Raw genomic sequence first — 25,903 nt, 5'->3', positions numbered from 1 at the left:
TGCCCCGGACCGCGCCTGGAGGCGGAGCCGCCGGCGGAGCTAAATGGGGCCGAGACCGGGAGTGGGGGGGGTCCCCGCGCCGCCGCCATGGAGCAGTCCCGCGCAGCCGCCCGCCTGCAGATCGTACTGGGCCACCTCGGCCGCCCCTCGGCCGGGGCCGTTGTATCCTTTGAGCTGCGCGGGTGTCGGGCTGGACCTGGCGCCGACGCCGCGGCCTGAGTGATGGCCCGGGTCCGAGTGGAGGCCTCGGGGTCGCACGCATCCCAGCCCCGGCGCCTCCTCGCCCCGCGCGGGGTCCCCGCCTGGGTCGCGTCTCTTCCCGGAACCGGGGAGCCGGGAGGAGGCTGCGTCCCCCGAGGACACGCGCGGCCGCCCTGGGCTCGGTGCACTTGCCGCGTCGCGCTGCTCTCCGGGATCCCTGGAGGCCTGTGCTCCTTGCTTTGTGGAGATGCCCTTTCACCGGCTGCTCGTGACTCCCGCAGCTGTCCAGACACCCAGAGATGTCCAGTCACGGGCGCATGGTGCACACGCGCGCAGGGTTGCCTGGAAGGGGCCCAGGCAGGCGGTGACCCAGCCCCCTCCGGAGGGTAGAGGCCGGTGCCCTCCCGGGCAGGAGCTGGCCAGGCAGGCGTTGCCCAGGGCGGCCTCCCTGCTGGACTATGGCCACCGAGTTATATAAAGACACTATTTAGGGAAGGACAGAGGGTGAGGACTGGCGCGGGGACAGAGGCCTTGCCTATTTGTCCCAGCTTTTCTGGAGGCCAAGGCCAGGACTCCAAGGTTACAGTGAGCCGTGAAGGCCAGTGCGCTCCAGAAGACAGAAACAGAGAGAAAGAAAGGATAACACGTTGATTGATGAGAGTGACATTCCGAAAGTAACCAATTAAGCTAAAGAAACAATGCAATTCTATGTCAACAGCCTGCAGTTACCGGATAGAAGAGAGATCTTCAAAAGGAATTTCTAGAGTTTTGCTTTTTTGGTTTTTTTTTTTTTTTTTTTTTTTTTTTTTTGAAATAGGGACTCTCTCTGTCACCCAGGCTGCAGTGCAGTAGTGGTGCCATCTCGGCTCACTCTTGGACTCAAGAGATCCTCCCACCTCAGCCTCCCAAGTAGCTGGGACTACAGGGTTGCGGCACGACGCCAGGCGAATTTGTATTATTATTGTTGTTATTATTATTATTGCTTTTATTTTGAGACGGAGTCTTGCTCTGTGGCCAGGCTGGAGTGCAGTGCCGTGATGTCGGCCCACTGCAACCTCCGCCTCCTGGGTTCAAGCGATTCCCCTGCCTCAGCCTCCCGAGTGTAATATGTATTCTTCTTCTTCTTAGTAGTAGTAGTAGTATTTTTTTTTTTTTTCCTGGAATGGAGTCTCTCTGTTGTCCAGGCTGGAGTGCAGTGGTGCGATCTTGGCTCACTGCAATCTCCGCCTCCCAGGTTCAAGCGATTCTCCTGTCTTAGCCTCCTGAGTAGGTGGGATTATAGATGAACGCCACCATCCCTGGCTAATTTTTGTATTTTTAGTAGAGATGGGGTTTCAGCATATTGGTCAGGCTGGTCTCAAACTCCTGACTCAGGTGATCCACCCGCCTCGTCCTCCCAAAGTGCTAGGATTACAAACGTGAGCCACCGCTCCCGGCCTAATTTGTGTTTTTAGTAGAGATGGGGTTTCACCGTGTTGGCCAGGCTGGTCTCCAACTCCTGAGCTCAAGTGATCGGCCTGCCTCAGCCTCCCAAAGTGCTGGAATTACAGGCATGAGCCACCGCACCTGGCCTTCTGTATTTTACTTTATTTGCCTTAATTCACGTCCTAGGTAGTTCATCCCACTACAGGGACTATTTCCTCTGCCAGTTTCCATCCTCAACAATTCCAGTAAGTAGTTTAAGTTTTAATTTTGAAATCTATTATGTATATAAAAGTTTCATGAGTGGTAATGATGATATAATATACCACATGTTACCTGATTAGAATTTTATTATACAAATCCTGTTTCCAGGATTTATTCTAATTAGTACAATTGTGGAAAATTTTGAAGACTGACTAATTTTCTTTTTTTTTTTTTTTTTTTTTTTTTTTTTTTTTTTTTTTTTGAGACGGAGTATCGCTCTGTCGCCCGGGCTGGAGTGCAGTGGCCGGATCTCAGCTCACTGCAAGCTCCGCCTCCCGGGTTTATGCCATTCTCCTGCCTCAGCCTCCCGAGTAGCTGGGACTACAGGCGCCCGCCACCTCGCCCGGCTAGTTTTCTGTATTTTTAGTAGAGACGGGGTTTCACTGTGTTAGCCAGGATGGTCTCGATCTCCTGACCTTGTAATCCGCCCGTCTCGGCCTCCCAAAGTGCTGGGATTACAGGCTTGAGCCACCGCGCCCGGCCGAAGACTGACTAATTTTCTGTATGTATTTCAAGATTCAGAAAGAAGGAAAAATATCGGAAAACACATAATCTGACATTTATTTATTTCTAATAAAGATGGGCCCTTCATATGTTGCCCAGGTTGGTCTTGAACTCCTGGGCTAAAGCAATCCTCCTGCCTTGGCCTCCCAAAGTGCTGGGATTACAGGCCTGAGCCATCACACCAGCCTTATAATCTGACTTTTAGAAATTCAGTTATTACACATCATATTTAAATTAACTTGTGGCCGGGCACAGTGGCTCATGCCTGTAATTCCAGCACTTTGGGAGGCCAACACGGGTGGATCACTTGAGGTCAGGAGTTCGAGACCAGCCTGGACAACGTCATGAAACCCCCACCTCTACAAAAATACAAAAATTAGCTGGGCTTGGTGGTGTGCACCTATAATCCCAGCTACTCAGGAGGCTGAAGCTGGAAAATTGCTTGAACCTGGGAGGGTCAAGGTTACAGTGAGCTGATATCACACCACTGCACTCCAGCCTGGGTGACAGAGCCAGACTCCATCTCAAAACAAAAACAAAAACAAAAAAAGCTAAGCTTGTAATTTGGTTATATGGACATATTAACTAGCATCTTTGGTTTATCTTAAATCACCTTTAAAGGGGAAGATCTTGACCTTCCTAAATATTCTCATACAACACAATTCCAATCTTAAGGAATAGGTTGGGTGATTTCAGTTTATGGGTATGTTGTACATTTATTTGGATTTTGTTACTTTACTTCTTGGAGTGCATCAACTGGACAGTTAAAAATATAAAATTTATTGAATTTGTTTCTCATCTGAAAAATCAAACGTATTCATTACAGAAACATCAGAGAAATAGAAAGAATTTTTTTTTTTTTTTGAGACAGAGTCTTACTCTGTCGCCCAGGCTGGAGTGCAGTGGTGCGATCTCAGCTCACTGCAAGCTCCACCTCCTGAGTTCTCACCATCCTCCTGCCTCAGCCTCCTGAGTAGCTGGGACTACAGGTGCCCACCACCATGCCCGGCTAAGTTTTTGTATTTTTAGTAGAGAAGGGGTTTCACTGTGGTCTCGATCTCCTGATCTTGTGATCCGCCGGCCTTGGCCTCCCAAAGTGCTGGGATTACAGGCGTGAGCCACTGCGCCCGGCCTAATAGAAGGAATTTTTTAAAATCATCCCTAATTCCATTACTAAAGGCAATCACTGTTAAAAATTGCTTTGGCATATTTCTTTACAGGCTTTTTTTTTTCATATAGTGTCTTGGTTTTACATAATTGTAATAATATTTTATTATATAATAAGCATAGTTCATATTTTATTTTATTTTATTTTATTTTGAGACAGAGTCTGGCTCTGTAGCCCAGGCTGGAGTGCAGGGGTGCGATCTTGATTCACTGCAAGCTCCGCCTCCTGGGTTAATGCCATTCTCCTTCCTCAGCTTCCACAGTAGCTGGACTATAGGCGCCTGCCACCACGCCCGGCTAATTTTTTGTATTTTTGGTGGAGACAGGTTTCACCATGTTAGCCAGGATGGTCTCGATCTCCTGACCTCGTGATCCGCCTGCCTCAGACTCCCAAAGTGCTAGGATTACAGGCATGAGCCACCATGCCTGCCGTCCATACTATTATATGGCCTCAATTTTTAATGTCTGAGTCATATTCCACTGAGTGAACATAGTGTCAGTAGTTAATTTTTCTTCCACTAATGCACTTTTTTTTTTTCTGAGATGGAGTCTTGCTCTGTCACCCAGGCTGGAGTGCACTGGTGCGATCTCAGCTCACTGCAATCTCCACCTTCTGGGTTCTAGTGATTCTCCTGCCTCGACCTTCTGAGTAGCTGGGATTACAGGCACGCTAATTTTTGTATTTTTAGTAGAGATAGAGTTTCATCATGTTAGTCAGGCTGGTCTCGAACTCCCAACCTCAGGTGATCCACCTGCCTCAGCCTCCGAAAGAGCTGGGATTGCAGGCATGAGCCACTGTGCCCGGCTCACTCAAGTACTTTTTTTGGTGACCATAGTTAACATTTTGAACAGAAAGCTTAAGTTTTCAGATTATTTCCTTGGTCTTAGAAATGCTGGATTGAAGAGCATGAACCGTTTCTTAGGTTCTTGTTGTTGTTGTTGTTGTTGTTGTTGTTGTTGTTTCTGAGACGGAGTCTTGCTCTGTCGCCCAGGCTGGAGGGCAGTGGCATGATCACAGCTCATTGCAACCTCCGCCTCCCAGGTTCAAGCAATTTTCCTGCCTCAGCCTCCCGAGTAGCTGGGATTACAGATGCCCACCACCATGCCTGGCTAAACTTTGTATTTTTAGTAGAGATCGGTTTTCACCATGTTGGTCAGGCTGGTCTCAAACTCCTGACCTTAAGCGATCCACCCGCCTCGGCCTCCCAAAGTGTTGGGATTACAGGCGTGAGCCCCCATGCCTAGCCTCAGGTTCTTGATACATATTTTTAGGAAGTCATTTAAATTTTTTTTTTTTTTTTTTGAGACAGGGTCTCACTCTGTCACCCAAGCTGGAGTGGAGTGGCACAACCAGTATTTTTTTGGTAGAGACGGGTTTTCATCATGTTGCCTGGGCTGGTCTCAAACTCCTGACCTCAAGTGATCCACTTGCCTCAGCCTCCCAAAGTGCTAGGAATACTGGTGTGAGCCATTGTGCCTAGCCAGTAATTTAAAAATTTAACTTATTTTAGGATTCTTTTTCTCCTTTAGGTATACTCTGGATAATAATGTTCTAACCCTGGAACAGAGAAAATTTTATGAAGAAAATGGGTTTCTTGTAATCAAAAATCTTGTACCTGATGCCGATATTCAACGCTTTCGGTACAGTAACACTATTTGTTATTTTACAAAAGTATGTATTGTGTGCATGTAATGAGAATACAAGGTGGATTCACTCCTGCCTTTACAGATGTTTTTTAAGGAGTTGGTTTGTTGGGAGGTGTTTAGAAGCACGGGCTCTGGTGCCAGACTGACTTTTTTTGTTGTTATTGAGAAAGGGCCTCACTCTGTTGTGTAGGCTAGAGTGCAGTGGTGCAATCATAGCTTACTGCAGCCTCAAGTTCCTGGGCTCAAGTGATCCTCCTGCCTCAGCGTCCTGAGTAGCTGGGACCACAGGTGTGCACCACCATACCCGGCTAATTTTTTATTTCTTTGTTTTTAGAGACAGGGAGTCTCACTATGTTGCCCAGGCTGGTCTTGAACTCCTGGCCTCACCCTCCTCAGTTGCTGGGATTATGGTCGGGAGCCACCACGCCTGGGCTTCAGTCTCAGCTCCGCCACTTAATATTATGTGTCCTGGGGCAATTTACTTCACATCCCATGCCTCTGTTTCCTCATCTGTAAAATGGGGATAATAATAGTACTTATGTCCTAGTGTTGTTACGACTACAGGTGAAATATATGGAAAGCACTTTGAATAGAGCTGGGCACATGGTAAGTGTTACAGAAGTGTTTGCTATTATTATTTACAATGTAACCAAATCATAAAAAGACTTCCCTACCGGTATGCTAAACTAGGGAATGATTTAATTCTGGTAGTGGATTCTAGGCTGACAGTTTCTCCTGCTTTTCATTGGAATGGGAGGCATTCCCATCTGGACCTCAACCTGGAGGCCGACTTAGTGCAGAGAAACCACCCCTCAAGTCTGCAACCCTTTCCACAGAAGAGGGCAGGGCAGGTGCTTGGAGCCAGTGGTAACGACATCATTTGCAAATTAAATTTTCTAGGAATGAGTTTGAAAAAATCTGCAGAAAGGAGGTGAAACCATTAGGATTAGTAGTAATGAGAGATGTGACCATTTCGAAATCGGAATATGCTCCAAGTGAGAAGATGACCACGAAGGTCCAGGATTTCCAGGAAGATAAGGAGCTCTTCAGATACTGCACTCTCCCTGAGGTCAGAGACCACCCTGGCTTTGCTTCTGTTTAATTGCCAGCGTGTATGCCCACCTGTAAAACCCACTGATTTGGCCGGGCGCAGTGGCTCACTCCTGTAATCCGAGCACTCTGGGAGGCCGAGGCAGGTGGATCGCTTGAGCGCAGGAATCACTGCTCTTAGAGGTGGATATGGAAAGGAGTTGAATTGAGTAAAATCAGTGGGTTTTCTTTTCTTTTCTTTCCTGGAGACAGAGTCTCACTCTGTTGCCCATGCTGGAGTGCAGTTGTGCAATCTCAGCTCACTGCAACCTCTGCCTCCCAGGTTCGAGTGATTCTCCTGCCTCAGCCTCCCAAGTAACTAAGTTTACAGGTGCCTGCCACCACACCCGGCTAATTTTTGTATTTTTAGTAGAGACGGGGTTTCACCATGTTGCTCACACTGGTCTCGAACTTCTGACCTCGTGATCCATCCACCTTGGCTTCCTAAAGTGCTGGGATTACAGGCATGAGCCACTGAGCCTGGCCAATTTCCTACATTTCTAAAGAGTGGGACCAGTATCTGATGGTCTATGCCATGATTTTAGGAGGTATAAATTATTTTAATACTTAGATATTTATTTTTAAGTGTATTGGAGAAAACTCAACAGTTTACCAAACTCATGATTTTAAGAATGTTGTTAATTAGGACAAGATTAAATAAAAAGGCCAGTTGTAGTGACACTTTGGGAGGTTGAAGCAGGAGAATCACTTGAGGTCAGGAGTTCAAGACCTGTCTGGGCAACATAGCGAGACTACTGTCTGAATTGGAAAAAAAGAGGAAAAAAAAAAAGATTGAGTATAAGAAGTGAGCTAACTGCCGGGCACAGTGGCTCACGCCTGTAATCCCAGCACTTTGGGATGCTGAGGTGGGCAGATCACAAGGTCAGAAGTTTGAGACCAGCCTGACCAACTTGGTGAAACCCCGTCTCTACTAAAAATACAAAAATTAGCTGGGTGTGGTGGTGGATGCCTGTAATCCCAGCTACTCGGTAGGCTGAGGCAGGAGAATCGCTTAAACCCGGGAGGTGGAGGTTGCAGTGAGCCGAGATCACACCATTGCACTCCAGCCTAGGCGACAGAGCAAGACTCCATCTCAAAAAAATAAAAATGAAAGTAAAAAATAAAAAAAAGAAGTGAGCTAACTAAGGGTAGGGAGATCATTGGCTAAATAACAGTACAAGTTATGTCAGAAGTTGTGAAGATGGCTCTTGAATGGCTGGGGTTTAGAAAATCCCAGCCTCGGTGAACGCCAAAAACTACCAGGCTTTATAAAAAGCAAGTGTGTACCTGACTCCTAGGGTTTTAATAACTTTTCCAGGGTTTCATAATCAAATTGCCAATATTCCTTATACACAAGAGATCAAATAGTGAGGAAGCAGTGGAAAGTGGCTCATTTTTTGGAGTCTTTTTTTTGTGGAATCAAAATTTGAGTATCATGGGCTTTTTTTTTTTTTTTTTTTTGAGATGGAGTCTCACTCTTGCTGCTCAGGCTGGAGTGCAGTGGTGTGATCTTGACTCACTGCAACCTCCGCCTCCCGGGTTCAAGTGATTCTCCTGTCTCAGCTTCCCAAGTAGCTGGGATTACAGGCACGCGCCACCATGCCTGGCGAATTCTTGTATTTTTAGTAGAGATGCGGTTTCACCATGTTGGCCAGGCTGGTCTTGAACTCATGACCTCAAGTGATCCACCCGCCTCAGCTGCCCAAAGTGCTGGAATTACAGGTGTGAGCTACTGCGCTGGACCTCAGTGTTGAGCCATTTCTGCTTTTCCCCACTCCGTTGCTGGGTTCTGTGCACAAGGCAGCAGCAGCCCAGCTCCCAGGCCCCATGACTAAACCAGCTCTCCCTGTCATGGGTTCCCATGCTAGCCTTTTCTTCATAATGCAGTGTCCCTCGGCCACTCGGACCCATGTCATTACTGGTTTAACATGTTTCATCTAACACCTGGGACCTGCTTTGCTTGTTCACTCTTGCTTCTCTGTTTCCCGTCACCTCCTGGTTCCCAGTAATGAGTTGTCAAGTGCCAAGCGTCCCTGATTGTCAAATGTCCTCCAAGCCACTGTTCTGCTTTCTTCCGGGCTACTCATGACAGCTGCAAATTGTATGGGAATCTTCATATGCAGAGGCTCCAACGAGGAAGAGGAAGCTGCCTTCCCACTGAGTAACCCTCTGCGGCTTGGGTTGGCAAGAAATCTGTATTGATATCTCGTCAAAGCTCCCATCTTTCTTGTAGAAAAAAAATGATTTCATTCCCAGCTAGCTCAGAAAAAGCCCATTTAATTCCGTGTTACAGATTTAGAATGATTTCCAGTGGCTGGGTTATTGATGCTTTGTTTGCAGAGTTGTGAAATATCACTTGGTTCTCAAACTATTGACTTCTTGGTTCTTGTGTGGATAGCTGCTGCACTTTGTACCAGTTGCTAATACTTCTGATTTCCCACAAGGTTTGTTTTTGTTTGTTTTCTTAGATTCTGAAATATGTGGAGTGCTTCACTGGACCTAATATCATGGCCATGCACACCATGTTGATAAACAAACCTCCAGATTCTGGTAATTGTAAGGGAGAAGCAAAAAAAAAAAAATGGTTTCATTAAAATGTGTACGGTTGGCTGGGTACAGTAACTCATGCCTGTAATCCCAGCATTTTAGGAGACTGAGGGAGGAAGATCTCTGAGGCCAGGAGTTTGAGAGTGGCCTGGGCAACATAGTGAGACTCTGTCTCTAAAAATAGAATTAAAAAATATCCAGGCATGGTGGTGTGCACTTGTAGTCCCTGCTATTGGAAGGCTGAAGTGGGAGGATCACTTGAGCCCATGAGTTGAAGGCTGCAGTGAACCTCTAACGGCATGCATTCCAGCCTGGGTGACACAGTGAGAACCCATCTCTAAAAAATAAATAAAATAAAACAAAATGAAATAATAAAATAATAGCTGATGTCTAACTATAATCATGTCTATAACTGTCAAACTTTGGATGAGTAAGTCTTAAAAGAACTTACACTATAACAACAGTGAAATGTGGTAATGATTTCAGATATTAACTGAAGGACTGTTGCTGAATTTTCAGATGTCTGGCTCCCCAAAAAATACAGTTTAACGGACATAACTCTTCATATATCAAAGGTTCCTGCCATTCAGTGTCTCTAAGCTTGATCAGCTCTTTTTAGCTGTGATAGTGTGGATTCTTGCATTCCTGATAGGAAGACATTATTATTACTAACACAATTAAAATTGTTACTATGAGTCACAAACCATAGTTGTCTTTTTTTTTTTTTTTTTTTTGAGATGGAGTTTTGCTCTTGTTGCCCAGACTGGAGTGCAATGGCGTGATCTCGGCTCACTGCAACCTCCACCTCTCAGTTTCAAACGATTCTTGATTCTCCTGCCTCAGTCTCCCAAGTAGCTGGGATTACAGGCACGTGCCACCAAGCCTGGCTAATTTTTGTATTTTTAGTAGAGACAGGGTTTCGCCATGTTGGTCAGGCTGGTCTCAAACTCCTGACTTCAGATGATCCACCCGCCTTGGCCTCCCAGAGTGCTGGGATTACAGGTGTGAGCCACTGCGCCCAGTCTTGTGCTTGCTAAAATGTAGAATCTAAGACCTCACTGGCAGAAATATAACCCAGGTTTCTGTATTTTAATAACCTTCCCCAAGCTGGGCGTGAATGTGCACCTGCGGTCCCAACTACTCAGAAGGCTGAGTGGGGAGGATGGCTTGAGCCCAGGAGTTCAAGTCCAGAGATTCTAGTGCAGACCACGTGGACCACACTGGGGAATTCCTCTGTGCCTGCAGTAGAAATCAGCCATGAGATAGTCCCCTATCCTTTCTGCCTCTTCTTCCTTCTGATCACCAGGAGGGGTTTATGTGATAGAAGGCGGCTTAGCATTACCAGGTCTCCATCCCTGCAGAGATCAGGTGTTCGGGAGCCAGGCTCAGGGAGCAAACCAGGGGAAAATGTCATTGTGGTCATGAGCACTCTGAGTGGACATGGCACTGAATGACTATAGTCGTGGGAGTGAGGACCTCTTAGATAATTTTTTTTTTTCGATGGAGACTTGCTCTGTTGCCCAGGCTGGAGTGCAGTGCCTCGATCTCAGCTCATTGCAACCTCTACCTCTGGGGTTCAAGCGATTCTCCTGCCTCATCCTCCTGAGTAACTGGGATTACAGGTGCCCGCCATCACACCCAGGTGACTTTTTTTGTATTTTTAGTAGAGACAGGGTTTCACCATGTTGGTCAGGCTGGTCTTGAACTCCTGATCTCAGGTGATCTACCTGACTTAGCCCCCGAAAGTGCTGGGATTACAGGTGTAAGGAAACATGCCGGCCTTTTTTTTTTTTTTTTTGAGACAGAGTCTCGCTCTGTCGCCCAGGCTGGAGTGCAGTGGCATGATCTTAACTCACTGCAACCTCTGCCTCCCAGGTTCAAGCGATTCTCCTGCCTCAGCCCTCAGCCTTCCAAGTAGCTGGGACTACAGGTGTGCACCACCCTGCCCGGCTAATTTTTGTATTTTTGTAGAGATGAGGTTTTACCATGTTGGCCAGGCTGGTCTCAAACTCCTGACCTCAAGAGATCTGTCTGCCTCAGCCTCCCAAAGTGCTGGGATTACAGGTGTGAGCCACCACATGCAGCCTAGAACTTTTTTTTTTTTTTTTTTTTTTGAGGCGGAGTCTCGCTCTGTCGCCCGGACTGGAGTGCAGTGGCCGGATCTCAGCTCACTGCAAGCTCCGCCTCCCGGGTTTACGCCATTCTCCTGCCTCAGCCTCCGAGTAGCTGGGACTACAGGCGCCCGCCACCTCGCCCGGCTAGTTTTTTGTATTTTTAGTAGAGACGGGGTTTCACTGTGTTAGCCAGGATGGTCTCGATCTCCTGACCTCGTGATCCGCCCGTCTCGGCCTCCCAAAGTGCTGGGATTACAGGCTTGAGCCACCTGCGCCCGGCCTAGCCTAGAACTTTTTTTGACATCAGCCACTTCAAAGGGGATTTCAAACTAGACTCCATATCACTCTCTTCAATGTAATTAATGCAACTGGTTTTTGAACACTTTACTACATGCTAGGTGCTGTGCCCAATCCAGAGTGGCAAACGAATAAAGCACAACAGAGATGATGATGTTGTACCACTTGCTGGAAAATAGTGTGCATACATACTGAGCTACCAGCAGCCCAGAAGAAGCGAGTGCAGGGCTTGAAGGTGTGGAGCCACTGTGTTGATTTTCAATTTGGTGTTTATCTCTCCGGGGCTGATTTTCTCTAGCATTATTTCATTTGCTTGGTTCTTATGAGGACAGGTCATTGTTTTTTCAGGCAAAGGATAAGAATTCTGAGACGAGCATTTTTTGTTTTTCTTTTTTTGTTTTATTTTTGAGACAGGGACTTGCTCTCTGTCACCCAGGCTATAACGCAGCGATACAATCACAGCTTACTGCAGCCTCGACCTCCAGGCTCACGTGATACACCCACCTCAGCCTCCCAAGTAGCTGCGACTACAGGTGCATGCCACCATGCCCAGTTAGTTTTTTGTTTTTTGTTTTTTTGCTGTAGAAACGGAGTCTCACTATGTTTCTCGGGATAGTTTTGAACGCCCAGGCTCAAGCAATCCATATGCCTCAGTCTCCCAAAGTGCTGGGGTTACAGGCGTGAGCCACTGCACCTGGCCTTGAGCATCCTTTAATAGCAGATTTTCTTTTCAGGCAAGAAGACGTCCCGTCATCCCCTGCACCAGGACCTGCACTATTTCCCCTTCAGGCCCAGCAATCTCATCGTTTGTGCCTGGACGGCAATGGAGCACATCGACCGGAACAATGGTTGTCTGGTTGTGCTCCCAGGAACACACAAGGGTTCCCTGAAGCCGCACGATTACCCCAAGTGGGAGGTAGGTCTGCCCGGCTGCTGAGTCTTGATCCGAATCTCCTTCGCGGTTTCTGTTTCACATCAGTATCTATAAAGAGCTTACAAATGAGATGGCATTTCCTTTCTGAGCAAAACACTGTCCTAAGATTTGCAGTGAGGATCAGAGAAAGTTCAAGGATGTCAGAGAAACCATTCATCACACCTATTTTTTTCAAACCACCCCCCCCCCGCTTCTTTTTTTTTGAGACAGTGTCTTGTTCAACTCTGCAACCTCCACCTCCCAGGTTCAAACCATCCTCCTGCCTCAGTCTCCCCAGTAGCTGGGACTACAGGTGTGCAACACCACGCCCAGCTAATTTTTGTATTTTTAGTAGAGACGGGGTTTTGCCATGTTAGCCAGGCTGGTCTCGAACTCCTGACCTCAGGTGATCATTCACCTCGGCCTCCCAAAGTGCTGGGACTAAAGTCATGAGCCACTGTACCTGGCCTCAACACGTGTTTGAAAGCCAGCCAAGGTGGGGTGCTTGGGTAGCTACTGTATAGGATCCGAGATTGTAAAGCCTAGCTGCAGAGGTAAGACATAAACCCTTCGACCCCAGATGTGTGTGGTAGGCACCAAGCCAGTCTTACTCACTAACTGATGGCTCTTAGAGTAAGGAAGGAGAGATTGTCTCCTTTCAACTGCAGAGACCAGCAAAGGATCTGGGGAGGCTGGTGTTTGACCTGAGTCTTGCAGGACAGGGTACAATGTCCCATAGGGAAGAGTCTATATGGGAAGGCAAAAGGTCAAGGGGAAGCCTGAACCTGACCAAAAACTGAGAAGGACCCAGGGAGCTCGCAGTCTAGATGGGTTGGAGGCTGGGGGTGTATTTTGGGGAGCGGCAGAGGAGGTGAGCCCAAAAAGGTACATTAGGACCAGATTAGAAAAGACTGTTATACTAACAAGTCTGCAGTTTATTTGGGGGAGAATGGGAACTTTTTAGTTCACACTTTTTAGGAAGATTGAAGACCTTTTTTCTTTTTAGCTTTTTTTTTTTTTTTTTTTTTTGAGAATGAGTCTTGCTCTGTCGCCAGGCTGAAGTGCAGTGGCACGATCTTGGCTCACTGTAACCTCTGCCTCCCGGGTTCAAGTGATTCTCCTGCCTCAACCTCCCGAGTAGCTGGGACTACAGGCACGAGCCACCATGCCCGGCTAATTTTTGTATTTTTAGTAGAGACGGAGTTTCACCATGTTGGCCAGGATGGTCTTAATCTCTTGACCTCGTGATCCGCCCACTCGGCCTCCCAAAGTCCTGGGATTACAGGTGTGAGCCACCACGTCCAGTTGAACAGCTTTTAATTTAAAAAAAAAAAAAAAGAAAAACAGTTTTATTGAGGTATTATTGTCATGTAAATTGTACATATTTTGCATGTATAATTTGGTCATTTTCCACACACGCATACCTGTGAAATCACCACAATCAAGATACTCCATCCTTCTCCCTGCTCTAGGCAACCACTGAGCTGCTTTCTGTTACTACAGATTAGTTTGCATTTTCTAAAATGTCATAGACATGTAATTACACAGCATAGATTTTTTTGTTCCAGTCTGGCTTCTTTCACTCAGCATGGTGATTTTGAGGTTCGTTGATGCTGTTGTGTATGACAGTAGTTCTTTTTGTTTTTTTTGAGATGGAGTCTCACTCTGTCGCCAGGCTGGAATGCAGTGGCGCGATCTCGGCTCACCGCAACGTCCAACTCCCTGGTTCAAGCAATTCTCCTGCCTCAGCTTCCTGAGTAGCTGGGACCACAGGCACAAGCCACCACGCCCAGCTAATTTTTATATTTTTATTAGAGATGAGGCTTCACCATGTTGGCTAGAATGGTCTCGATCTCCTGACCATGTGATCCGCCCTCCTCAGCCTACCAAAGTGCTGGGATCACAAGTGTGAGCCACCGCACCTGGCCAACAATAGTTCTTTCCCTTCCATTGCTGAGTAGTATTCCACTGCATGGCTGCACCATGAACCACGGTTTGTTCATCCATTCGGCTGTTGATGCTTGGAACTGTTAAATGCATTTGAGCTCATGAGTGATGGGATCAAATCGGCTCTTCAAGGACAATAATGTCATGGTCTGGTGCAGGACGCACTGCAGGTATAGGAGTCTAGAAGTGAAGAAACCAGAGAGATGACTATTAACACTTAGGTCTAAGGCGAGAAGATCCTGTGGGAGCCAAGGTAGGAGGATCGCTTGAGCCCAGAAGTTCACGACCAGCCTGGGCAACATAGTGAGGTCTCATCTCTAGTAATAATAATAATAATTAGCTGGGCATGGTGGTGCATGTGTGTAGTCCCAGCTAGTTGGGAGGCTGAGGCAGGAGGATCACTTGAGCCCAGGAGTTCAAGGCTGCAGTGAGCTATGCTGGTGCCACTGCACTGCAGCCTCGGTGACCAAGCAAGTTCCTGTATCAAAAGAAAAAGAAAAGATCATGGGCCAGGCACAGTGGCTCATGCCTGTAATCCTAGCACTTTGGGAGGCCAAGGCAGGTGGATCACCTGAGGTCGGGAGTTCGAGACCAGCATAACCAACATGGTGAAACCTTGTCTCTACTAAAAATACAAAATTAGCCTGGCGTGGTGGTGCCCGCCTGTAGTCCCAGCTACTTGGGAGGCTGAGGCAGGAGAATAGCTTGAACCCGGGAGGTGGAGTTTGCACTGAGGCGAGATCATGCCACTGCACTCCAGCCTGGGCAACAAAGCGAAACTCTGTCTCACAAAAAGAAAAGATCCTGGGGAATCAACCCAAATGTCCATCTGTGACAGACTGGATTAAGAAAATGTGGCACATATACACCATGGAATACTATGCAGCCATAAAAAAGGATGAGTTTGCATCCTTTGTAGGGACATGGATGCAGCTGGAAACCATCATTCTTAGCAAACTATCACAAGAACAGAAAACCAAACACCGCATGTTCTCACTCATAGGTGGGAACTGAACAATGAGATCACTTGGACTCGGGAAGGGGAACATCACGCACTGGGGCCTATCATGGGGAGGGGGGAGGGGGGAGGAGGGAGGGATTGCATTGGGGAGTTATACATGATATAAATGATGAATTGATGGGTGCTGATGAGTTGATGGGTGCAGCACACCAACATGGCATAAGTATACATATGTAACAAACCTGCACGTTATGCACATGTACCCTAGAACTTAAAGTATAATAAAAAAAAAAAAAAAAAGAAAAGATCCTGGAAACCCATGATGCTGTGAACGGAAAGAGCCCCCATTGTTAAAGCACAGAGAACGAATTGTAGTTCGATAGGAAATGAGGAACATGGTTTTAAGAATGCTGTCTCGTCTGGACACAGTGACTCACGCCTGTAATCCCAGCACTTTGGGAGTCTGCGTTGGGCAGATCACTTGAGGTCAGGAGTTTGAGACCAGCCTGGCCAACATGGTGAAACCCTGTTTCTACAAAAAATACAAAAATTAGCCAGGCTTGGTGGTGAGTGCCTGTAGTCCCAGCTACTTGGGAGGCTGAGGTAGGAGAATTGCCTGAACCTGGGAGATGGAGGTTGCAGTGAGCTGAGATCCCACCACTGCCCTCCAGCTTGGGTGACAGAGCAAGACTCCATCTCAATGATAATAATAGTAATAATAATAATAATAATAATAATAATAGAACGTCTCAGATTTCTTGCATCAATAATTAGTGTCAAATGAAAATATTTGAGTGTCTGGATCCTAATATAAAACCATTTCATTTGAAACTCATCAGTGAAGCTAAGGTTTAGATAAAGTTTGGTGCACGAACTGCAGTGGGCTTTGGCTGATGGAAGGCAAAGGGAAAGGTTTGCAGGGCTTCAAGAGCGTGTGGAGTCTCAGCTACCCTGCTCAGATGCAGAGTGGGAGGTATGATTAGTTTAGTGTGGGTCACACATTCACCTTAGCCAGCAGAGAAGGGCTCTGGGTCAGAGTCTCAGCACTGTCTAAGAGGGATGTAGTCATTACCAAAAGGAACTGAGGATGCTCTTAGGAACAGGAATGGTCTGCTTTCCTTATTCTGACTCATAAGGTGCTTCTCACATCAATTTCTTTAATAAAACATAACCCCATTACCTAAAGCAGTAACTAATTTGGGAAATAGTTACAAACAAACACAGTGTTTTAATTTGCTATTCTTTCATTATTCTGGATGTGACATAAGTGTCTTTGAGCTCAGAAAAATTGAGCATTTTCTCCCCTCTATTTTGGGGAAATAGCTTCTCAGAGACACTCCTGAGTATGAGATGAAGGATTTATTTAAAGTTCTGGTGAGGAGGAGAACACGCTGAGAACACTTACAGATTTAGGCGGGAAATGCCTAAGAGATAGCTGGTTGCCTGCATTGACCACAAAAGGTAAAACTAAGCTAGCTCTTCATGTATAATGCAGTCATGAAGGGCAGGTGGAAATTCCACATTGTTCATTTGCTCCAAAAATATCAGTGATTTTAATATCAACATGTGACTTCTTTTTTTTATTGCTATTATTTTCTGAGACAGAGTCTTGCTCTGTTGTCCAGGCTGAAGGGCAGTGGTGTGATCTTGGCTCACTGCAACCTCCCCCTCTTGGCTCAATCGATCCTCCCACCTCAGCCTCCTGAGTAGCTGGGACCACAGGCTTGCACTACCAGACCGGGTTAATTTTTGCAGTTTTTGTAGAAATGGGGTTTTGCCATGTTGCACAGGCTCATCTTGAACTCCTGAGCATAAGCAATTCTCCCAACTTGGCCTCCCAAAGAGATGGGATTACAGGCGTGAGCCACCGTGCCCGGCCAACATGTAACTCTTAAAAACCAGATATCTGAGAGGCTTTTGTATACTGAAAAAAGTAAGCATTTAATTTAGACATTTCTTTCCCTGATGGTTGCTTTCCCTGATGAACCACTGACAACGTTTTAATTATGGTACCCCCTCAAACGTAGACTTGGCTTGCTTCTTGTTCTAGGGTGGAGTTAACAAAATGTTCCACGGGATCCAGGACTACGAGGAAAACAATGCTCGAGTGCACCTGGTGATGGAGAAGGGAGACACCGTTTTCTTCCATCCTTTGCTCATCCATGGGTCTGGTCAGAACAAAACCCAGGGATTCCGGAAGGTGAGCATTCACGTTGCCGCACCTGCTGCAGATGCGTGGGTTAGAAACAAAACTTGTATTTAATTCATTTAATTCAAATTAATTGAATAAAATTTTAATTTAATTGCATTAACATTTTAAAGATTTGTGATTTTTTTTTTTCTTTTTTTTTTTTTGAGACGGAGTCTCGCTCTGTCGCCCAGGCTGGAGTGCAGTGGCCGGATCTCAGCTCACTGCAAGCTCCGCCTCCCGGGTTCACGCCATTCTCCTGCCTCAGCCTCCCGAGTAGCTGGGACTACAGGTGCCCGCCACCGCGCCCGGCTAATTTTTTTTTTTTTTTTTTTGAGACGGAGTCTCACTCTGTGCCCCAGGCTGGAGTGCAGTGGCGCAATCTCGGCTCACTGCAAGCTCCGCCTCCCAGGTTCACGCCATTCTCCTGCCTCAGCCTCCCGAGTAGCTGGACTACAGGCGCCCGCCACCGCGCCCGGCTAATTTTTTGTATTTTTAGTAGAGACGGGGTTTCACCGTGTTAGCCAGGATGGTCTTGATCTCCTGACCTCGTGATCCACCCATCTCGGCCTCCCAAAGTGCTGGAATTACAGGCGTGAGCCACCGTGCCCGGCCAAGATTTGTGACTTTTAACCAACCTGGACTTTAGTCCTATTTATTTACCAGGAAATATATTTGCTTACCTTGATCTTTTTGGGCTCTTATCAGTAAGAAGCCAGGTGACCTCAGGATCCTAACCTTGTCAATATTGATTATGAAAGCCAGGTGCAGTGGCTCATGCCTGTAATCCCAGCACTTTGGGAGGCTGAGGTGGGAGGATCACTTGGGGGCAAGAGTTCTAGACCAGCCTGGGCAACATGGCGAGACCCTGCTTCTATTAAAAAAAAAAAAAAAAAATTCACTGTTGTCTCCCGAAGCCACGGGTTAGGGGCCAAATTTCGTCTTCCATTCATTCGTATTTCCACCAGCCTCATCAGGGTCAGGATTAGGGTGGGACAAGTTGGGGCACTCTCCCCAAGGGTAAAATTTAAGGGCATGCCAAAAAAAACCTCTGCAATCGAATTTAGTAATATTTTAATGCGAAATTTTAAAAAATCGAAATTAGGCCGGGCACAGTGGCTCACACCTGTAATCCCAGCACTTTGGGAGGCCGAGGCAGGTGGGTCACAAGGTCAGGAGATCAAGACCATCTTGGTTAACACGGTGAAACCCTGTCTCTTTTAAAAAATAAAAAAAAAAAAAACAATTAGCCAGGCGTGGTGGCGGGCACCTGTAGCCCCAACTACTTGGGAGGCTGAGGCAGGAGAATGGCGTGAACCTGGGAGGCGGAGCTTGCAGTGAGCCGAGATTGTGCCATTGCACTCCAGCCTGGGCCATAGAGCAAGACTCCGTCTCAAAAAAAAAAAAAAAAATCAAAGTTAATGCAAAATACCCAATGTATTGGCTGCGCACAATGCCAAAAGACAGTATTGGACCCCACACTAGTGCAACCTTCAGAGCTGTGCAAGTAGGGAGGTGCAGGCACAATGATGCAAATCATGTTGTGAGTTTTAATATATTGACTTTGCAATTTTCCAATTTTTTTTTTTTTTTTTTTTGAGATGGAGCCTTGCTCTGTTGCCCAGGCTGGAGTGCAGTGATGCAATCTCAGCTCACAGCAACCTCGGCCTCCCAGGTTCAAGCAATTCTCCTGCCTCAGCCTCCTGAGTAGCTGAGACTACAGGCACACGCCACCACACCCAGCTAATTTTTGTATTTTTTAGTAGAGATGGGGTTTCACCATGTTGGCCAGTCTGGTCTTGAACTCCTAGCCTCGAGTGATCTTCTCGCCTTGGCCTCCCAAAGTGCTAGGATGACAGATGTGTGCCACCTTGCCTGGCCCAATGTTTTTTAATGCCTTTATTTTAAAATTTGTTATTATTTATTTATATATTTATTTGAGACAGCATCTCGCTCTTTTGCCCAGGCTGGAGTGCAGTGGCTCAGTCATAGCTCACTGCAGCTTGGAACTCTTGAGGTGTGTGTGATGGCTCAAGCCATCCTCCCACCTCAACCTCTTGAGAAGCTGGGACTAACAGACATGCACCACCACACCTGGCTAATTTTATTTTTTCATTTTTTGTACAGACATGGTCTTGCTATGTTGCCCAGGCTGGTCTTGAACTCCTGGCCTCAAGTGATCCTCCTGCCTTGGCCTCCCAGAGTACTGGACTTACAGGCATGAGCCACCATGCCCAGGCTTAATGACTTTAATGTTCTGGAAAAATATTACTATAATTACATAAAGATACAGATATAGGGGTGCATGTTTTCCCTTTGCCTTGGGCTCTGTTACAGTGCCGTATGGCACCAGGGCTTACGAGGCAATGGGGTTTGTGATGCCACTCTCTAGACATTTGTGGTTTGGGGCAAAGTAGAAAGTCTTTCTGACAAGTGTGATCACTTGTGACAAAAAAGGTAAGTTTTAACGATTGCCTTGCATCTTAGATCTGTTTATAACTTTTTCTAAAATAGGGAGAACCAAGTAATTTCATCCTTACCCTCAGAAGGAAGCAAGGGGGTAATATATGTCAATGATATTGGCTTTTAAATGTCCTTTTGATTTGAGAGAAGACATCTGCATTATTTTCTTTCTCAAGGTATTTTTAGTTCTTTTCATAATCTATTGCCACTGAAATAACAATCCATCCCAAATTGGACCAGGTAACTAACTTTTGAGATAAACTGTCATGGAGTGAAGTCCTTTTTAAGACTTTGGGATATCCATTCATTAGGAAAATCAAAAGCTAAAAAAAAAAAAAAAAAAACTAGAGACCTCTTGCTGACATAATTCCATTCCCTCTCCTGTATACACTTTTCAAAAATAAATGTCACATCTGATTAATGATCTTTTGAAATTTCTCAATTAACTTTTAGCTGGAAACAAAAAGAGGCTTAGTTACAAAGAGATTGACACAGGACGCAATGGACCTGACTTTCCATTTAGAAATCAAAATACTGAGTGAAATAATTGACTTTCTAAAAGAAAGACTCCCTGCTTGGTCGCTGTTATTAATGGGATGTTTTTCTCCAATATCAATTTGTTCACTTTGCAAAGGCAATTTCCTGCCATTTCGCCAGTGCCGATTGCCACTACATCGATGTGAAGGGCACCAGTCAAGAAAACATTGAGAAGGAAGTTGTAGGAATAGCAAACAAATTCTACGGAGCTGAAAACAGCACAGACTTGAAGGTATGTTTGTATACATCAGCAAGGTAAAAATCTCAGGTTTTTCTTTTCTTCAGATGCTTCATCATTCTCATACCTAATTTATTTGACAGTATATAGTGTTTGGGTTTAGATTCATTTTAGGGGCATGGCTGAGCCCCCACCAAAAATGACAATGGAATTTCCATTTACACTTGTGTCCCCGTGCAGGAGACTTGAGAACTTCCTGCTGCTTCTTTATGTCTTTGGGCTGTCCAAAGATGTACAGGCCGTCCTGTTTCACACAGGGCAGTGAAGGAAAACAAAACCACAGATTTAGATGAGAGAAAATGAAAGACAAAACCTTGCCTTCCGGCAGGGCATGGTGGCTCATGCCTGTAATCCCAACACTTTGGGAAGCCAAAGCAGGGGAATCATTTGAGCCCAGGAGTTGGAGACCAGCCTGAGAAACACAGTGAGACTCCATCTCTACTGAAAAAGAAATAAAAATAAAAATTAGTCAAGTGGGGTGGAGCATAGCTGTAGTCCCAGCTGCTCAGAAGTCTGAGTTGAAAGGCTCACTTGAGCTTGAGGTCAAGGCTGCAGTGAGGTGTGATTGCACTACTGCACTCCAGCCTGGGTGACAGAGTGAGACCCTGTCTCAAAAAAAAAAAAAAAAAAAAAGAGCCCTCTGAAGGGATAGAACGAAAGTTATAGGTTTGGGATCCAATCATAGGCCATGTTTATTAGTATAGAATAGAGTATTTATGGCTGGGCGTGGTGGCTCACGCGTATAATCCCAGCACTTTGGGAGGCCAAGGCAGGCAGATCATGAGGTCAGGAGATGAGACCTTCCTGGTCAACATGGTGAAACCCCATCTCTACTAAAAATACAAAAATTAGCTGGGTCTGGTGGCGCATGCCTGTAATCCCAGGTACTCGGGAGGCTGAGGCAGAAGAATCACTTGAACCAGGGAATTGGAGGTTGTAGTGAGCTGAGATCGCGCCACTGTACTCCAGCCTGGCAACACAGCAAGACTCCGTCTCAAAAAATAAATAAATAATAGAGTATTTGTGCATTAGGGAATCCAGTAAGATGCCCAGATTGCAATTCTTGAGGAAGTTTCTGTTTTGGCAAATTTGCATCTGGAGTTTTATGAGAGGCCTAGTTTGCATGTAGCAGAAGTTTAAGATCACTAATGCTTATCAATAACAGGCATTTGACAATATTTCATATGGTTTCCTAGTTAATACACGTCATTTGTAAATTTTTTAAATTTAATTAACTAACTGTTTATTTTTAGAGACAGGGTCCCACTCTGTTAGCCAGGCTGGAGTGCAGTGGTGCAATCACAGCTCACTGCAGTCTCAACCTCCTGGGCTCAAACAATCCTCTTGCCTCAGCCTCCCTAGTAGCTGAGACTACAGGCACACACCACTATGCCCTGGCTAATTTATTTATTTATTTTTTTTGTAGAGATAGAGTCTTACTGTGTTGCTCAGGCTCAAATTATTTGTTTTTAACCCATGGATATTCAGTACTGCTGATCATTAATAGACAGATTATCAATCAAGGCAAATAAACAAGCATATTAACTTTGTAGGATATGCACATTTCAACCTCTGAACCAAGAAGCTGATTCTGTTTTTTCTTTTTCTTTTTTTTTTTTTTGAGACGGAGTCTTGCTCTGTCGCCCAGGCTGGAGTGCAGTGGCCGGATCTCAGCTCACTGCAAGCTCCGCCTCCCAGGTTCACGCTATTCTCCTGCCTCAGCCTCCAGAGTAGCTGGGACTACAGGCGCCCGCCACCTCGCCCGGCTAGTTTTTTTGTATTTTTTAGTAGAGACAGGGTTTCACCGTGTTAGCCTGGATGGTCTCGATCTCCTGACCTCGTGATCCGCCCGTCTCGGCCTCCCAAAGTGCTGGGATTACAGGCTTGAGCCACCGCACCCGGCCTGATTCTGTTTTTTAAATTTGCATTAGATCATCATAAATGTATGCACGCCCCCAGATAGACTGAGTGCAGTGATAACTGTGGGCTCCTCAGCCAGTTGTAGGTCCCTGTGCACCAGTGCCATGCTACCATGCCATCGGAAATCATCTTCTGAAATACCTTCGCAGCTCAGGAATCTTGCTTCTTGCTGGGCGCGGTGGCTCACGCCTGTAATCCCAGCACTTTGGGAGGCCGAGGCGGGCAGATCACGAGGTCAGGAGATCGAGATTATCCTGGCTAACATGGTGAAACTCCGTCTCTACTAAAAATACAAAAAATTAGCCAGGTGTGGTGGCGGGTGCCTGTAGTCCCAGCTACTTGGGAGGCTGAGGCAGGAGAATGGCTTGAACCCAGAAGCTTGCAGTGAGCCGAGATCACGCCACTGCACTCCAGCCTGGGCGACAGAGAGAGACTGTCAAAAAAAAAAAAAAAAAAGGAATCTTGCTTCTCCCTTTAGAACCTGGAAATGTGTCCCATCTCTGAAAATGCTCTGATTTTGCATTTGCAGGTCCTAGAAATTCTTGTCCTTCCTCTCTTTTTGTTCAGTACCTAAAATGCCTATACATTTTGTCAACTGGAGCTTTGAGCTAACATCCTAAATTTTAAGGGAGAACAAATATATATACATTATGTTTGAGGTTTGTCAAGGTTGTTGCTAAATGAATACCTCCCACGTTTAGCTTAATTACTCTGTAAGTTATATTTAGAATAACAGTAGTAACCTCTGCTACATAGTTCTCAGTAAAGTATAAAAGCACATTCATATTCATTTTCTTATTTTCTTCACCAAAACCCATTGGGGCAGTCAGTATAAGCTCCATGCTGTCAGTGACAAGAAAACAAGTCCCAGAGGTTGATCTAAGCTATCTAAGTGACAAAGCTTGAGTTCAGAGTCAGGACAAATTTGAAAATTATTCTTTCCACCATACCTTGCTGTTTGCTCAAAAATAAACAAGAACCAAGAAATAAGAACATCTAAATTATTTTATTAAGGTCAAAGCGGGAAAAAAAAAACCCACCAAACAAAGCAGTAATCCTTGATACTATGTTCACTATTATCATCTCATCAGGAACAGAACACTCAAAATGGCTCAGACGAGTAACATGACAGTAGTCAGGCCGGGTGCAGTGGCTCACTCCTGTAATCCCAGCACTTTGGGAGGCTGAGACAGGCGGATCACCTGAGGTCAGGAGTTTGAGACCAGCCTGACCAACATAGTGAAACCCTGTCTCTACTAAAAATACAAAATTAGCTAGGTGTGGTGGCGCATGCCTCTAATCCCAGCTACTTGGGAGGCTAAGGCAGGAGGATCACTTGAATCCAGGAGGCAGAGTTTGCAGTGAGCCAAGATGGTGCCCTTGCACTCCAGCCTGGGCAATAAGAGCAAAACTCTGTCTCAAAAAAAAAAAAAAAAAAAAATAGTAAGCAGAAAAATGGCAGTGAACTGTTTGTTCTGTAACCAGACATGACATCGACCCAGTTATGCTACCTGGCACCAACAAATATCCTGAATAAAACAGGACTGACAGCAGCTGGGGTAACCACTGATTTAATTTAGTTAACACTGTTTTAGAAGTTGATTAAGTAGACCAGGAGTGCTGGCTCATACCTGTAATCCCAGCACTTGGGAGGCTTTGGGAGGCTGAGACGGACAGATCACTTGAGGCCAGGAGTTTGAGACCAGTCTGGCTAACATAGCGAAACCCTGTCTCTACTAAAAATACAAAAAGTTAGCAGGGCATGGTTGTGCACACCTGTAATCCCAGCTACTCAGAAGGCTGAGGCAGGAAAGTCACTTGAACCCGGGTGGTAGAGGTTGCAGTGAGCCTCTGCACTCCAGCAGAGGCAATGGGGTGAGATTGTGTCCCCAAAAAATTCTTCAAAAAGAGTTGATTAAGTAGCTTAATTTGAGTTGTTTTGTTTACTAATCAATATAACTATTACAGGGATTATTTTCCCTATTTAACCTATTTAACCTTTCACAGAGGCTAGAAATCAACTTTGTCTTATGGTGAAATTGAAGGTAAATGGAGGGCAGATTGAAGTGTTCCATAAACTCACTCTGTTTGGTATTATTTCCAGGATATTTGGATGTTTCGAGCTCGACTTGTGAAAGGAGAAAGAACCAATCTTTGAAGTAGCCATCTGCTGTAACTCTTTCAACAGAAAACCAAAATCAAACAAAGTGTCTAAGGAAAATGTTTTCTTAATGAGATGATGTAACCTTTTCTATCACTTGTTAAAAGCAGAAAACATGTATCAGGTACTTAATTGCATAGAGTTAGTTTTGCAGCACAGTGGTGTTGCTTTAATGGAAATAAAAAAAGTAAAAGTGAAATATTACTATTTTAAGAAAAACTAATTTAGGTTTGCAGCCAATAAAGATGAATGGTGTATAATTTAAGTGTTAAATTAATTTCTTTCATTCAGTTAGCTCTTTACCCAAGCAGAAGTGAATCATTTGGAACTTAGGGTATGTGTGTTTTGTATGCCCTTTCTGGTAAACCCATTCCCTATCAATTTTATGTCATAAGAGATTTTTTTCCCCCCAAATCTGGAACAATGTATAATACATTCACATTAAGTGAAGGGCATAGGAAGGGTGTCATGGAGTCCAAATAAAGATGAATATTCCTGCTCAGACAAGGGCTTTCTTCTGTGATTTCTTCAACCCAACCATCCCCTTAACAAGGAGACTTGTTCTTTCCAGTCTTTTCCTCTGTTCTTAAAGAATGAAGACCAGGGCCGGGCGCGGTGGCTCACGCCTGTAATCCTAGCACTTTGGAAGGCCGAGGTGGGTGGATCACCTGAGGTCAGGAGTTCAAGACCAGCCTGGCCAACATGGCAAAACCCCAGCTCTACCAAAAATACAAAAAAAAAAAAAAAAAAAAAAAAAAAAAATAGCCGAGCGTGGTGGCATGTGCCTGTAATCCCAGCTACTCAGGAGGCTGAGGCAGAAGAATCACTTGAACCTGGGAGGCGGAGGTTGCAGTGAGCTGAGATCGCACCACTGTACTCCAGCTTGGGCGACAGAGCAAGACACTGTCCCAAAATATAAATAAATAAATAAATAAGTAAAGAATGAAGACAAGGGTGACTTCATTTGATGTATCTTATTGGGTAGGGCTGCTGGAAACCTTTCACATTTATGAATGAAGCCTAACGTCCTTCAAGCTATAGGGAAATTTTTAGACACTTTTGCTGGATTTGGAGTGAGCATGGACTGAACAAACTTATTTCAAGACAGCACCATATTTTCGGTACCAGCTGAGGGCAGCAAGGAGACATGGTCCTTATTTTTACAAATTTTAGTTAGGGCTTTAGTAAGAAAGAAATAACAGAGTGCCTTTCTCGTCATTTTGCTAAGCACAAGTTTTCCTAAATCTAGTGTTGCCATGTGTGCTGTTTTCTTTGTGAGGACAGCCAATTTACGCTCAGCTCCCCCGGGAACTGGAGAAGGCA

The 25,903-nt window shown here is 45.6% G+C and overlaps 1 protein-coding gene across 2 annotated transcripts; it reads left to right on the top strand.

Annotated features, from left to right (window-relative positions):
• On the top strand, positions 1-25,084 carry PHYH (phytanoyl-CoA 2-hydroxylase). 2 transcript variants are annotated; one of them, XM_010365950.2, is made up of 9 exons: positions 1-162; positions 1,813-1,871; positions 5,089-5,199; positions 6,106-6,274; positions 8,763-8,844; positions 11,987-12,168; positions 17,124-17,273; positions 20,359-20,493; positions 24,524-25,084. In XM_010365950.2, the coding sequence occupies exons 1-9, from the start codon at positions 88-90 to the stop codon at positions 24,575-24,577; spliced, it is 1,017 nt and encodes a 338-aa protein (XP_010364252.1). In that variant the 5' UTR covers positions 1-87; the 3' UTR covers positions 24,578-25,084. The 2 variants fall into 2 exon arrangements, with proteins under 2 accessions (XP_010364252.1, XP_030796483.1); XM_030940623.1 differs by having other exon boundaries at positions 8,763-8,850; positions 24,524-25,083.
• Positions 25,085-25,903: the final 819 nt, after the last annotated feature.

The sequence above is a fragment of the Rhinopithecus roxellana genome, chromosome 11 (assembly GCF_007565055.1).
Source record: "Rhinopithecus roxellana isolate Shanxi Qingling chromosome 11, ASM756505v1, whole genome shotgun sequence".
NCBI classification, from domain to species: Eukaryota; Metazoa; Chordata; class Mammalia; order Primates; family Cercopithecidae; genus Rhinopithecus; species Rhinopithecus roxellana.
Note: the sequence above shows the minus strand (reverse complement) of the source record. Positions and strands in the feature narration are given on the sequence as shown.

Bases quoted from the DNA above. Each gene is read 5' to 3' on its own strand.
- PHYH (XM_030940623.1), top strand. From the start codon at position 88: ATGGAGCAGTCCCGCGCAGCCGCCCGCCTGCAGATCGTACTGGGCCAC. The intron at 5,200-6,105 runs GTACAGTAACAC...TAAATTTTCTAG, and splicing joins GCCGATATTCAACGCTTTCG to GAATGAGTTTGAAAAAATCT. The intron at 6,275-8,762 runs GTCAGAGACCAC...TTGTTTTCTTAG, and splicing joins GATACTGCACTCTCCCTGAG to ATTCTGAAATATGTGGAGTG.